General features: G+C 42.4%; 1 protein-coding gene across 1 annotated transcript in view; it reads right to left on the bottom strand.

Annotated features, from left to right (window-relative positions):
- Positions 1-10,422, bottom strand: part of csrp2 (cysteine and glycine-rich protein 2) — a 34,657-nt gene extending 24,235 nt beyond the window's left edge. Inside the window, exons 1-2 of the mRNA XM_079582860.1 lie at positions 10,364-10,422; positions 4,877-4,999 (exon numbers count right to left, since the gene is read on the bottom strand). Of these exons, the coding sequence (XP_079438986.1) occupies positions 4,877-4,988 (112 nt within the window). The 5' untranslated portion in view covers positions 4,989-4,999; positions 10,364-10,422. The remainder of the gene's footprint in view (positions 1-4,876; positions 5,000-10,363) is intronic.
- Between the last annotated feature and the right edge of the window lie 5,175 nt (positions 10,423-15,597).

Genomic DNA, 15,597 nt, shown 5'->3' on the forward strand with positions numbered 1-15,597 from the left:
GCTCCGCCATTGGGTCAATGTAAACTGCCTGTTTGAGGGGGCGCCACAGAGCCAACTTTTATCATTCTCTCTCGCGAACCCCACCCAAAATTAGAGCTTGCGGAGCACTACGTTTTGATCCCTGTTACTTGCATATCAGTTCACGTTTGCTACGTGAATTCTTGCGTTTTCGTCCCCCGTTAACGGTTTTAATGAGTCCCTCGCGGGACACTGCGTGTCCGTTGCTCGGGCCTAATTATAAAAGAATAAAGCGAGATAGAGGCATGTTGTGATTGACTTTTTTGATCAGTGTGACATGGAGAATCAGAATATGAACTTTGTTTTCACTTTCGTGAAACTAATTTTTTCCCGTCCATGTAATGTGCACAGGGGGCGCCGTTGGGCCCTTTCTTTCGCAGACTTGAAAATAGTAAATTTTACACCAACTTTGATCATTTGGTCAAATAAAATTGACTTTTCGTTAATGTTCAGGGGGTCAAAATCGAGATTAAAGACGTAATAATAATAATAATAATGGAAACGATTTTTCGGCCATTATTTATCTCCCACAAAGACATTACTCAGAGAGCCGTGGTTTTGATATGTTGTTCCCCATCACAGACAAGGTCAGTATGATTTTTTCCACACCTCCATACCATCACGTTTTTTTAATACAAATTTTTAAAATCAAAACTTTGAGGGGGCGCCAGTGAGTCATTTTTGGCGATAGTGGCTGCGTGTGCACACCAATAGGTCCAGGTGGGGAATGTGCACGCGCGCCGGATTGGGTCCGTTCCAATCCGGCCAAGTCTGTGAAAGTTATGAGGCTTTGAAATTTGCTAAAAATGGCCTCTCAGTTGCGGCCTTGTCATGACCACGCCCAATAGTTTACAAAAAATGTAGTTGATGATTTTGAAAGCCACATGGGTTTGGGACATGTTGGCCAAAATTGGAGGCGTTCCATCGAAAACTCGGGGATCAGGGGCCAGAAGTTCAAGAGGTACGATTTTGAAGGTTTGAGGTTCGGGCCAAGATGGCCGACTTCCTGTAGCATTTAGGGCGGGGTCATAATATCATTTTTGACATGTCCTGACGTGGTCTATGTCCCTGGCCAATGTCACTTTTGTACGATGATTTTTTTTGCGACCGCTCCGCCATTGGGTCAATGTAAACTGCCTGTTTGAGGGGGCGCCACAGAGCCAACTTTTATCATTCTCTCTCGCGAACCCCACCCAAAATTAGAGCTTGCGGAGCACTACGTTTTGATCCCTGTTACTTGCATATCAGTTCACGTTTGCTACGTGAATTCTTGCGTTTTCGTCCCCCGTTAACGGTTTTAATGAGTCCCTCGCGGGACACTGCGTGTCCGTTGCTCGGGCCTAATAATATTTTTTATTTTTGTTACTTTCTGGCAGTTTTTCTGTCAGTGGTTCCCCTGTAATGCCCCAGCCCCTGTATACTCGGATTCGCCCCTGCTCAAAATAGATTCCGCGCAGCCTTCAGTCCCGCTGTCACTGGGCTGTGTGCGGATGCGTAAAATAACCTCTAAATGCTGTAAACACCTTAAAACATCGAAAAGCCCCCACGATTTCTGTTGATTAATCCAGCTCGTTCTGGAGGCTCCGTCTGCGCTGTAGGTCCAGCCCATTGTTTCAAACATGTTCCTGTCCGTAAATCTCCACCTCTTCACTCTGTTTAGAAAACTTTTAATGCACGTATTTCGACCTCGTATTTCCTCCTGTCTTTTCGCGCTGTATTGATTAGAAGCGCTGTGCCTGGAAACCGAACACCATGAGGCTAATTACCATAATGTAAACATAGATGCGCCGCTTTTACGCAATGAATCCTGATCTTTCCACAGTTTCACTCAAATAAATAATAACTATAAAGTCACAGCGAGTCATTGAGAGTCATTGGCCTCAAGTCCAAGTTAAGTCTCAAGTCACAAACAGCAAGTCCCAAGTCAAGTCAAGTCAAGTCTTTTTGCAGCTTTAGTCAAGTAAGTCTCAAGTCCCGAAAATTGCGACTCGAGTCAAGTCATGTGACTCGAGTCTCCCACCTCTGACATATGCCATATTATTTTTCATTCAATATCATTTCTAATTTCCATTGCATATAATTTCATTATCATTGTTTTCCAAGGCTTAGTGTCCACAATGAGACACAACAGAAAATGTCCAAAGCCTGTGCTGTGTTCATTTATTTTTTATTCAATAAAAGTATTGAGATGGTTACTTGTTAGTACTACTACTACTGCTACTGCTACTGATTGGCCTCTTTTTTGCTTTAGCCTTACTACAACTCTGTATGGATTTTTTTCTTTTGGTTGTTGGGTTAGTTTTACAGATGCATTAACCTCTTAACTCCCGCCTGAACCGAGAGGATCTTTTTCCTCACGTCATCACATTTTTTTTCCATCATTTTTTTGTTGGGTATTCAATTCATTTATGAGCGAGAGCGAGCATGTGATATCGAGCCGATACCTGATACTAGTGTTAGTGCATCCCTACTCAAGACTGACGTATATTATAATGTGGCAATGGCAGCACACTCTGAAATGATCGACAGCCCTATATCTTGTTAAAACATTGTCAATTAAATATTATCCCCCCTTTCATTCAGTCTTATTTTAAATTTGAAGGGAAGTCCAGAGTACATCACCAAAAGTAATCAAAAACCTTCCCGGAGCACTTGTGCATGTCAAATAAAGGATTTCCTGTCCCAAATCTAAAAGAACAGACTTGCCCATGTGCACAAAGGCTAACTGTGAGGATTAGAAGCGTTTGTCACAGTCGCTCCTGCCCCCGACTGACCTCCTCCTCAGAGGTTTGGAGTTTCTCAGCTCTAATCCCGGGACAAACAGTCGCTAAAGTCCAGGCTTAAACATTCTTTTATGGACTGTCAAATACAGATCAAGCCTGTGTGTCTGTGAGGAACGTGGACCGGGGGCCATGTTGAGGCTTGTGTTTGCACTTTGGAGTGGGTTCTTTGGTAACTCTACACTCCTCCTACAAACACTGGGCCTTAAGTAGTTACAGGTTAACTACTACAGGTAAAGTAATGTGTGAGGCATGGTAGTTTAGGGGTCAAAGAAAGTCTGCCTGACCCAAGATTCTTAATAGTGACCTGGCATTGACCACTACCACCACTGCTACCACTACTTTGTCCCTGTTAGGAATTCATCTAAGACTAGATCTGGAGCTTTATTATTTAGTCATTTCGATCTTCAGTTCCTCTCCCAGAGTTTGAGAAGAGTTCAACCAGAGTTCATGGGGTTTGGCTCCTGGTCGTTGGAGGCTGAGCAGAGCAAACACAGAGGACGGTTCATGTGTGACCGGGGATTAGGCCCAGAACGCAGGACCAGATCCTGTCCCGAAAGGCTGGCATTGAAACGGCAAATGAAAGAACACTACGTGAAACCTTGAAGCAAAAATCTCTGCAAAACTGTAGCTAAATGAGTGATGGTAAGAACTGATCCACGTTTTGATGCTGTAGGTCCAGGGACAGGATTAAAGCAGAATTTAGTAACTTGTTTACCTTTTTAAATCCCCGTAGTCCCTCTGGGGGTAATACAAGTGTTAATGTGATGATTGGGGGGTCTCTCATCTCCCCCTGGTGTCTCTGGCCAGAAAACTACAATTGCAACTTCGCTGCCTCCGGGTCGGAGTCACCAATACACACGAATGGAATCACAAAGAAGAAGCTAACAGGCTAGCGGGTAAAGCTAACTGTTTGAGTGAAAAAAAAAGAAGATCTCCATTGTGTAACTGGATGAACAATATCCCTCTGTCCCTTTGTCTTTTCTGTCAGTGTAGGATTTACTCTCATGGACAATTAATGAGAAAAAAAAAAGTAATATGCTACGACACCTGTAGTGGCGCTTATGGCCTCTAGGGGCAGGAGTTACTTAGTACTGCTTTAAAGGAATTAACTTGGTTGTTTCAGCTCAGATAAATGATTTTTGCCAATTTTTTAAATTATTTTATTTATATCACTTTTTATTTCTAATATTTTCTCTAGTTCCCCCATTAAAAAAAACCATGCATCCCTATTTCTTCCTCAATTTATTACCAATCTTTTCTCATTTTTCCTAACTTTTTTTTTACTGATAGTTTAGATATTTCTGCCCAATTCCCCCCCCCCATTTTTTCCTTATTTTTGCCACAGTTCTTCCCCATTTTCCACACTTTTCTTGACATTGGAGATGAACCCGACATAGAGTTTGGGAATGTGATGTCATATCGCTAAACATTATGGGATAAGCTGCAATTATAAACTAATGGAGATTTTAAAAGTTAAAATTCTGGAGTTATTGTTCACATTAAAACACTCTGAACCACAGTAAGTTAGATGGATTTACCAGCAGTAACTCAGCAGCTAACGGAGCTTTTTTCTCCACTTTTTATACCGTTTTAACTAATGTTAGTCTGTGGAAATGTATGTTAACAGCTGCAATGATGGCGGATCTCCATGGTAACTGTGGGATTTCCCGAACTCCATTGCAAATGTGCAGATCTTCCACATATGTAGCGCCTTCACCTGCTTTAGGCTCTCAGAGCGCTTTACATCAAGTCACCCATTCACTCACACACACTGGAGCAAGGAGGGTGAAGTGTCTTCCCAAGGACACAACGACAGTGTGCGCCTGTGTGATTCAAACCCCCGATTAAAGGTATCGAGGTTCAGGTATGGTTAAAGTACTGGTATAAAAGTATTAGTTATGGGCCGTGTTTTTTGTACAGACGACAGAGGCTCGATGGCAGAGCGAGTCGTCCAATAACCGAGGTGTTGGTTGTTCGAATCCCGGGGCACAGATTGCCTTTGTGCCCTTGGGCAGGACACTGAACCCGCGGCCAGTGTCTTCATGTGTCTCATCTGTGTGGAGCCTGGTACTCACTGCAGAGGAAGCAGCACTTGTGGAAGCTCTGGCCGTCGCACTGCACCTCCTCGGCGTGGTACACCGTCCCCCTGCAGGCGCCGCACTTGTTTCCTCCGCCCCAGTTCGGCATTTTCGATGTGTCTGCGGGAAAGAAAGTCATCGTGAACTGGGAAAATCAACAACCAACATAACAGTCTGTTGTTATAGTGAATACTTGAACTTATTTTATTTGTGCTTTCCTTAGGAGTTTAAACCAAGTGAACTGGATCAAAGTGAGTTGGTTTAAAGCACTTGAAACCGATTAAAACGCAGTTAAGTGAATTCTGATTTAAATGCACTTTATTCTGGAGGTCGCTGCTGCGTTTGTTTTCCTATACTGTAGTGTCATATTTACTGAAATCAAAAACTATTTCAATAAAAAAAACATCTTAACAGGTGAAGTTATATTTTACCATAGGACCTTCTTTGAGCAGCTTCAAAATTCTTATCTAATTCAGGCTCCAAAGGTTCTCAACAGGGTTGAGGTCAGGGGAGGAGGGGGTCCACATCATGAGTTTCTCTCCTTTTATGCCCATAGCAGCCAGTGATGCAGAGGTTTTCTTTACAGCAGGACATGGTGCGTTGTCATGATGAAGATCTTGATCGGGAAAACACGGCTCTTCTTTTTGTACCATAGAAGAAAGTGGTCAGTCAGAAAGAGGTCATTTTCACTCCTTCAGGGATCCTAAAGGGGCCGACCAGCTCTCTCCCCATGATTCTGGCCCAAAACATGACTCCGCCCCCTCCTTATTGACGTCACAGCCTTGTTGGGACATGGTGGCCATTCACCAACCATCCACTACTCCATCCATCTGACCATCCAGGGTCACACGGCCTCATCAGTGAACAAGACTGTTTGAAAATGAGTCTTCATGTATTTCTGAGCCACTGCAGCCGTTTCTGCTTCAGCTTCAATGAACAGTTTAGGGGAGGCCCGGATTGAGGGATTATGCACAACTGCAGCCTCTGGAGGGTCCTACACCTTGATGTTTGAGGGACTACAGAGGCACCAGCAGCTTCAAATACCTGTCTGCTGCTTTGTAGCAGCTGTTCTATTCATCTGATGTGTTTGTCTGGCAGAAACCGTCCATAATGTGCCTTTATCTGCATAAACCCGAGAGTTATCAGTACGATGATTACGCTTCATCTTTCATGAAATATTGAAGGTTTTCACACCTAGACCAAGACATTCAACTATTTCACACTTTTCATCAGCAAAAAGATCCTTTTTCTTTCCCTTATTGCTTGAAAATGTTGTTCTGCTGAATAAAGTGGAACATCCTTTTTCAGTAGTTTTTCCCTTAACTGGGCTTAACCTGAAACTAATCATCCCAGGTCTCTGAGATTAATGTCAGTGATTCAAAGAGCCTGAGACACAAAACCATCCATGAGTTTCATTGAGAAACTTTTTTTTTTAACCTTTTTGATACTGAAATACAATTTGCAGAATAATTTGGAACGCGGTGTATACTGTAGTGTCTTGGGGAGTAGTGCAGCCGGCCCCAGTCCGCCTCAGTGCAGCCGGCCCCGGTCCGCCTCAGTGCAGCCGGCCCCGGTCCGCCTCAGTGCAGCCGGCCCCGGTCCGCCTCAGTGCAGCCGGCCCCGGTCCGCCTCAGTGCAGCCGGCCCCGGTCCGCCTCAGTGCAGCCGGCCCCGGTCCGCCTCAGTGCAGCCGGCCCCGGTCCGCCCCAGTGCAGCCGGCCCCAGTCCGCCTCAGTGCAGCCGGCCCCGGTCCGCCTCAGTGCAGCCGGCCCCGGTCTGCCCCAGTGCAGCCGGCCCCGGTCCGCCTCAGTGCAGCCGGCCCCGGTCTGCCCCAGTGCAGCCGGCCCCGGTCCGCCTCAGTGCAGCCGGCCCCAGTCAGCCCCAGTGCAGCCGGCCCCGGTCCGCCTCAGTGCAGCCGGCCCCGGTCCGCCTCAGTGCATTCCTCTGGGCATTAGCCTGTTGTTGGTTTGTGTCGTGTCTATTGTGCGGCTCGACAGCAGAGAGAGAAACACTCTGGGAGCCGCTCACAACCACACATGGAAGTTCAGTTCTCAACTCTGAATCTCTCACTTAGAAACATGCTGCAACCAGGGGCGTAGGTCTGCGTGGGGACATGGGGACGATCGGCATCACGGGGGGGGTTGGTTTAAGTGTCCCCACCAATACTAGCACCAAATCTACACCCTATGACGGCATTTAATACTTTGTGTTACTACAGTTTTGTTTATCGTCAACTACAATATTGTTGGTACTTTACAACTCATCTTCTTACAGGCCAAGCACAACTTTAAGATCTTTTCATGTGGGAGCAAAACACCCCAGTGGCAGTGAGTCTTGGACATTTCAGGGAGCCAGTGATGCCTTTACTTTCCATCACGGCGGCCTCTATAATGCTGACGGACCCTCACGCCAGAGAACCTACAGAACAGTTGACCTTGGAGCATAGAAGAGGCCACTGTGAGTGAAAGTGCCATGATGACCACGGTGCAGCTGCCGGGTCAGGACAAGGTCAATCACAAATATCAAGTTTTTTTTTTTTGCATAAAAGTTCCATAATCCTTTAACCTCTTCACCCCCACCTGAACCGAGCACATTTTCTCCAGTTTCGAATCTAAAAACTAGAAGAAAATGCAACAAAAGAGCGACAGAAAAGTGACAAAAATGTGATGGAAATGTGATAAAAAACAGTGACAACTTGAGGAAAAAGATCAGTTTAAATGAGTTTTGTAGGTCTTAGCTTTCAAATGAGGCGTTACACTGGCCGAGCACATTCTCTCCAATTCGACTTTACCCAAATCAAAAAGCTTCTCGACCGGAGCTTACAGCCTGTATTCCAGTCTGACGCCCATAGACTGTAAAAATAATGGGAGTAAGTCATTAAATGCAAGACTCGAGTCAAGTCTAAGTCGTGAAGGTCCAAGTCCCAGGCAAGTACCAGGCAAGTCCAAGTCAGTCGGTCATGGGGTCGAGTCAAGTCAAGTCGAGTCAAGTCTTTCTTTAGCCGGCGCGTCACATTCAGTCACAAACGTCTGCATTAAGTCGAATTCTTCTTTTCAAAATGTGTCTAATCTACTTGAAAATATAAAGTGCTTTCTCCAGATTTAGCAATTTTGAAAATTTAGGTTAAAATCAAACTTTTTAAAATCAAATAATCAAATTGATTTGGATTCAAAGTCTAATTAATATTTAAATCGCTACAAAATAAATTTAAACTATATATATTTCAAATGCTCCAGGCTATGTACAACATTACTGGGACAGCATTTTAAGGAAGTGGGCCCGGGGGGGGGGGGGCAACTTCAAAGAAATGGAAACACAGTCTTTTAAACATGAGCTGATTTTCCTGCAGTCTGAAGGATAAATAAAAATATTATTTTATATTTATCCTCCTCCTAGGTTTTCTGTCATGTCAGTGGTTCCCCTGTAACGCCCCAGCCCCTGTATACTCGGATTCGCCCCTGCTCAAAGTAGATTCTACACCTCCTTCAGTCCCGCTGACACTGGGCTCTGTGTGGATGTGGAAAATAACCTCTAAATGCTGTAACTTTGGAGAGAACGCCTTAAAACACCGAAAAGCTCCAAGATTTATGTCATTAATGCTCCTGTCTGCGCCGGAGCCTCAGTCATTGTTTCAAACGTTTTCCTTCATAAATGTCTATGAATCTTCACCTATTCACTCACTGTAGAAAACTTTTAATGCATCCAAAGAAACACACATTTCCTCCTCCCTTCAAACACTGTATTGATTAGAAGCTCTCCATCTGGAAGCCGAAAAAGCATGTGGCTAATTACCATATGTAAACATAGATGTGCCGCTTTTACGCAATGAATCCTGATCTTTCTACATTTCATTCAAATGAATAATAACTATAAAGTTACAGCGAGTCACAGCGAGTCACTGAGAGTCACCAGAAAAGACCAGTTACAAAGACCACTGTGAAAGTGAAGGCGCTGTTCTGACCACTCATACACTACAGGGTCACTCACTACAAGGTCAAATAAGAACAAATATCAACTGTTTTTCCACATGAAAAGTTGCATAATGCACCTTTAAAGGGTACGCGAGAGGAAAAAGCTTCATGACTTGCGGCATCCGTTATATAATGTTTAATATAAAGTACTGTATCTGCCCAGAGATTATTGCTGATAATCAAATAACTCATTGTTTTTACAGACTCTGCCACAGTGGTGTTTTGGTACTTTTTCTGGAGATTAACCTCTGAACCCCCACCTTAAAGGGATATTTCAGGATTTTTGACATAGGACCCCATTTAATTCTCCAGAGTGTTGTTGATTTCTGGAGATGTTTTTTTTTTTTTTTTTTATGCATGCAGTCCTCATATTTGAAGAGTTTAGTGGTGCTAGGCTAGTGCTAGGCTAGTGCATGTCTATGGTAACTAGTAGCCTGCATTAAAAACCTCTTCAGAATCATGGGCTCGTCCTCCAAACGTCGCCATATCTGATTTGTAGAAAGCTCCTTTGTGAATTCCACGCATAGTGATGCGGCCGCAGGTAAACAAACTGCTGTAGATCCGGTAACCGAGCAGATCACTCCGCCGCTGCGTAGCTACAACCAGGAAGCTGATGCTGCTCAAATATAAGTTTTTTTAAATCCAAAATTGTTATATTTAAAACATTATTCAGTCGACACAGACATTTCTATGGTTAGTCTGGTGTTATAAGTGATTTGCCTCAGGTGCACTGTGCTTGTTTTTAATGCAGGCTACTAGTTACCATAGACATGCACTAGCCTAGCGCCACTAAACACTTCAAATATAAGAACTGCATGCATTAAAAATATAAATATCTCCAGAAATCAACAACAGTCTGGATAACTAGGAAATGAGGCCCTACGTCAAAAAACCTAAAATATCCCTTTAACCGAGTGTATTTTCTCCAGTTCGGCTTAACCCAAACCTAAAAGTTTCTCGACTGGAGTTTACAGCCTATACACCAGTGACGCCTCATTTGAAAGCTAAGACCTACAACACTGACTAACTTTGTTGTCACCTTTTCGTCGCTCTGTAGTCGTGTTTTTGTTGCTTCTTGCCACTGTTTTTGCTTTTAGATTTGGGTAAAGCCAAACTGGAGACAATGTGCTCGGTTCATGTGGGGATTAACCACTCAAATCTAAAGGTTTACAGCCTATAGGCCAGTGTAAAGTCTCATTTGAAAGCTAAGACCTACAAAACGAATCTTTTTCCTCACATTGTTATTTTTTCATTGATTTTTGTCACTTTCTGTTACTCTTCTGTGGCTTTTTTGTCACTTTTTCATCGCTTTTTGTCAAATGTTTGGACAAAAGATTCTTTCAATATCTAAATGAGATCTTTTTGACTGCACAATGGAGTAAAAGCCTTGCTGAAAAAGCCTGAATAACTCAGGGAGCAATAGCAGAATAGTTCCCTCTCTCTTTGGAGCCTCGAGCCTAAACCTCAACATCGAGAATATCTGAGAATCTGTCAGAAATATTGAGCAGCTTTACCTTCGCGCGGCGCGTAAATCCAGTGACTCCAGCTGTGAAGTGTTTGTGCCCCGTGCGTAAACTCCGGCGCTCTGACGCACAGATGCCACATGCCTCCGGTTTTTACTGCTCTGTGTTAAAAATGAAAAAAAAAAAAAAAAAGGAGGCGGAGTCCGAAGCGCAGACCGTGAACTCACCGCTGCCGCCTTCAGGGGCTCGCGGGGAATGCCAGTTTTATGAATCACCGTTATGTGTAACATTACTCACCGCGTCTCCACAGGTTTATTTTAACCTCTTACCACCCGCCAAAACCAAATCCATTCTCTCTATGCCATTGTCGTCACTTTTATTTCCCTTATGTGTTTTTGTCACTTTTCTTATTACTTTTTTGCTGCTCTTTTGTCACTTTTTTGCTGAATTTTAGTAATTTTTTTTCTGGATTTTTGTCACTTTTTTGCTGAATTTTTGTCTTTTTTTTTCTGGATTTTTTGCTTTTTTTTTTGCTTGATTTTTGTCATTTTTTTGGTGGATTTTTGTCTTTTTTTCTGCTGGATTTTTGTCATTTTTTGCAGGATTTTAGTAAATTTTTTGCAGGATTTTTGTCATGTTTTTCTGGATTTTTGTCATTTTTTTCTGGATTTTTTGCTTTTTTTGCTGGATTTTTGTAATTTTTTTGCTGGATTTTTGTCTTTTTTCTGCTGGATTTTAAAAAAAAAAATTGCAGGATTTTTGTCATGTTTTTCTGGATTTTTTTCTTTTTTTTGGCTGGATATTTTGTCACCTTTTTGTTGAGTTTTTGTCATTTTTGTCGCTTTTTTGGTCACTTTTTAGCGTTTTTCTGTTTCTGGTGGATTTTTGTAATATTTTGCTGGATTTTTGTCTTTTTTTTGCTGGATTTTTGTAATTTTTTTGCTGGATTTTTGTCTTTTTTTCTGCTGGATTTTTGTAATTTTTTTGCTGGATTTTGGTCATATTTTGCTGGATTTTTGTAATTTTTTTGCTGGATTTTTGTCTTTTTTTGCTGGATTTTTGTTATTTGTTTTGCTGGATTTTTGTCATATTTTGCTGGATTTTTGTAATTTTTTTGCTGGATTTTTGTCTTTTTTTGCTGGATTTTTGTCTTTTTTTGCTGGATTTTTGTTATTTGTTTTGCTGGATTTTTGTAATTTTTTTGCTAGGTTTTTGTCTTTTTTTCTGCTGGATTTTTGTCATTTTTGTCGCTTTTTTGATCACTTTTTAGCGCTTTTTTGTTGTGTTTACATCCTCATTTTCTTTTTTTCTTTTTACATTTACTCAAGTACAGCGAACATATGAACTCAAGTAAGAGTGAAACCGTAGAATAATAAGAGACTGACTTCAGAGAGTAAAAATCGTGTTTACCTGTTTACTCAGCTTGATTCAAAGGCCGCTCTGGAGCTCTCACCTTCATCCTTTAAAGGGACAGGCCACCGTTTTCCATACTGAGATATGTTCTTACTCGAGCCTAGACGAGTTGATGTGTACCTGTCTGGTCTTTCTGCCTGCGCTCAGTGATGCAAACAGACCAAAGATGTTGTTAGCATTTGGCCTCTCCCAGTGTTTTCCTATAGCTCCAAACGGGGGTGAAGTTTGAAGCGACCATGTTATGTAAGAACATATCTCAGTTTGGAAAAACGGCGCCTGTTCCTTTAAAGCAGCCATTCCTAAAGTCTGGGACATCGCGGCCCCCCCGATCAGTCTGAAATTCTCCCCCAATAATAATAATTTAATCTATTTGAGGGAATGACATAAAAAAGCAACATTTAGCTACTGGTTTAAAGTAGTACTTTTTAGCAAGTAAGTTTATGTTTCCTGTTCTAAAATATATTGTTTTTCAATGTACTTGTTTTGTTGACAACTTTTGGGAGCCCCCCCTGCAGTGCCTCTGAGGCCCCCCAGAGGGCCCCGGACCCCACAGTGGGAACCACTTTTTTTTCTTGTTTTACTCAGGTAAAAGTGCTACAGATACTTCATTTTAATGTAAGTAGAAATAAAAAGTACTGTTTGGAAAAAACTACAGGCAAAAGTCCAATTACTTCAAAAAGTTACTTACTCAGACTTGGGTAGTACTCAGTTACATTTACTCAAGTACATGTACTTAAGTAATGGTTTGAACTAAGAGCTTATGTGTAACGCCTCATTTGAAAGTCAAAAAAGTGTTTTTGTCTCATTCTATCGCTTTTTTGTTGTTTTTTCATCACTACATGTGTGTGTTTTAGTTGCTTTTTAAAGTTGTGTTATCGTTGCTTTTTCAGCACGTTTTTGCCACTTTTTTTTGCTTTTACATTTGGGTAAAGCCAAACTGGAAAAGAAGTGCTCGGTTCATGCGGGGGTTAAGAGGTTAAAATGAAGTATCCGTTTCCCCCCCACTTTAACTTAATGCATTTTGTCCAGTTTGGCTTTACCCAAATCTAAAAGTGTCTCCCCCAAGAGCTCATTTGAAAGCTAAGACCTGCAAAACTGATCGAACAGCGTGTCGCAGCATTTGTATAACATTTTTGAGGCGTTTTTGTCCGTTTTTTGGCACGTTGTCACTCTTTTGTGGCTTTTTTGCTTTTTCTTCACTGTTTTTTTGTTGCATTTCATCCTCACTATTCTGACGCTTTTTTCAAGAAAGTTTTACATATTTGGGTAAAGCTGAAAAAATGTGCTCAGTAAAGGCGGAGGTGACACTACTTTTTTCTTCATTTTGAGTACAAATATCTCAAAGTAATGTTACTCTTACTTGAGTAAATATTTTGGCTACTCCATCTCTGCTAATGATTATATCCTTTCATTTCTTCTTAGTTCTTGTTCTCCACTAACATGGTGTTTGTAAAGTAAAGTGGGAGAAGTAGCGCCAGTAGAAGGTCAGGCTTGTTAGGCGCACTGTGAGCCCAGTCTGCCCCCTGCTGGTCTGTTCAGCCAATTACAGGCCTTAAAGGGAAGGTACCTGGTCTTTCCTGCACAAACTGACATGTGATTTGGCCCAAACCCGTTTCTAGCGCTCAATAATAGTATATTCAACGTTGTATCTGAAATTAAAACTGTGACTAAAACGTCCAGATATAAAAAAGACTAAAATCATCCAAACATCCCAGTGCCAGTTTGAAAGAGCCTCATGTCTTTTAAACCCAAAGGAACCGCACTGGGCTTCGTTCATGTGGGGGAAGAAACATAAATGAACTGATTAAAGGTGCATTTTGCAACTTTTTAAGTGGAACCAAACGTTGATATTTGTTTCATTGTCTCATTTAAACTCTTCTTATTGTCTCTAGCGGAGAATCAGGACAGTAGTTTGGTGAATAGACGAGAGAAAAGCCGTGTCCTTTTTGTCTCAAAGAGTTGAATCCACACGGTTCTCATGAGCACAGTTACTTACAGTAACTCTGGTTCTCTGAATGTGCACAATGTCTTAAAGAGGGGGTATTATGCTTTTTTTCAGTCCCATAGCACCAGTCTATATCACACTACAATGATGACAAACCTTCTGTTGGTCTGTAAATGCAGTCAATTAGAATAACTGCCTTGTATAAAATGTCTCTCAAAATGGCTGTAGTGAATGTCGTGAAATAGGCCTCTGTCTCTTTAAGAACCTCTGATCCTTTCCGACACGCCCCATCCACAGCAGTGGTTGGTTACTCGGCTGGTGACGAAAGCTCGGAGGCGTCTCCAGGAGGTGGGGGCGTTCCTAGGAGGACTCAGGCAAACCTATCCCTAAAATGGCCGCCATCAGAGTTTTGTGAATGTGCCAAGGCAACACTTCAGGCACGTTTTTAATGAGGGAATGACATGATGTAAAGCTTGAAAAAGTCGATTTTGCATAATACCCCCCCTTTAAACGAGTTGGGCGACTCACAGGCTAATTCTCAGTGGTCAGACAGAAATAACCGTCAGGTGCAGGTTTCAGTTTTAAATCAGCGGTTCCCAAACTGTGGGTCAGGGACCAGAGGTGACAGAATGTGACCATTTGCCATTTTAAAAAGTGGGGAAATAGACCCTAGTCGTCCTAAATCCCAGTCTGACAGTGGCTTAGTGGTCAGTGGGTCTCACACAAAGGGGCGGGGCCTGAATTGAGGTCAGTATGTTCCCCTCCCGCCCTGCACGACTGCACAGTGGAACCGTTTTTGACCGTAAATGGATTCGCTCTTCGTCGCATAACCATAGGATGCGACTGTAGGGCCCCAGAAGGGCCAGCACCAGCTCTGTCTACATTTACATGCAAACTAAAATTAAACCTTGTCTAAAACTAAATTATTTTTGTGAAAAGACCAAAACTAAATGAAAATATGAACAGACTCACCCACATGTGTTGATCATTGTACATTTTAATACACTTAATGAAGCGAACAGCAGAGAAACAGAAGAGGCTTCAGCAGATAAATCAAGATTATAATATTTGATAGAAGGTTCGAGCACGGCCGGATGTAGGTTTAGGTGTAGCATGTAGTAAGTGAAGTTTGTAATGCAGCGAAAGTGAGGAAAATAAATAATATCTGATTAGCCGGCGTCGTGCTTTACAACTCTTAATATTTAACACATTTAGAAAAATCAGTGTTACATTTTTTTTCTTTCTCGTCCGGACCCCAACACCAGACCGAAGTGGGCGGGGCTGTTTCGCTCTCCTCCAAATCAAAGGACAAAATAAGGCAAGTGAAATTGAAGCTCTCTGTACCGACAAACGACCTACAGCGACAGACGTCAGGAAATTCAAGTTACCGCGACAACCATTTGGCAGCCATTTTGAAATGCTGATAAAACTCGCACCGACGTTTGTAACAGTACTTTGATAATGTGCAAAAACAACACTGCTGTAATAAAGCCACGAGGGATTCAAGTACGTCAGGGCGTCCCAGGACAGCCGCCTTTAGCAGCTGCGACTGAAGGGAAAAAACAGTTTTCACAGCAGACGCTAAAACATGATAGAGGAAAGCTACGGAGAGAAGCCTCGTGTAAACGTTAGCCTTTAGCGGTTAGAACAGGCCATTGTGCTAAGTTTGGTTAGAGTAGAGTCGTGTGGGTCGCCTCTAAAGCCGGGTGGACAGAAGGCTAGTCGCAGAGTGAACCAATGACATCATGCATAGTTCTGGCAGCCATTTTGAATAGAAGAAGTAGAATTATGCAGTACTACATGTAATAATATCTCTACTCAGGATGAAATTGAAAGACAATAGAATGACAGGGGCATTTTTACAACAAAACAGTTAAAACACGTTTATGTGATATAAGCAGCAAATGTGGCTCAGACGTAGCGGCTC

This window comes from Gobius niger (assembly GCF_951799975.1).
Source record: "Gobius niger genome assembly, chromosome: 2".
NCBI lineage: Eukaryota > Metazoa > Chordata > Actinopteri > Gobiiformes > Gobiidae > Gobius > Gobius niger.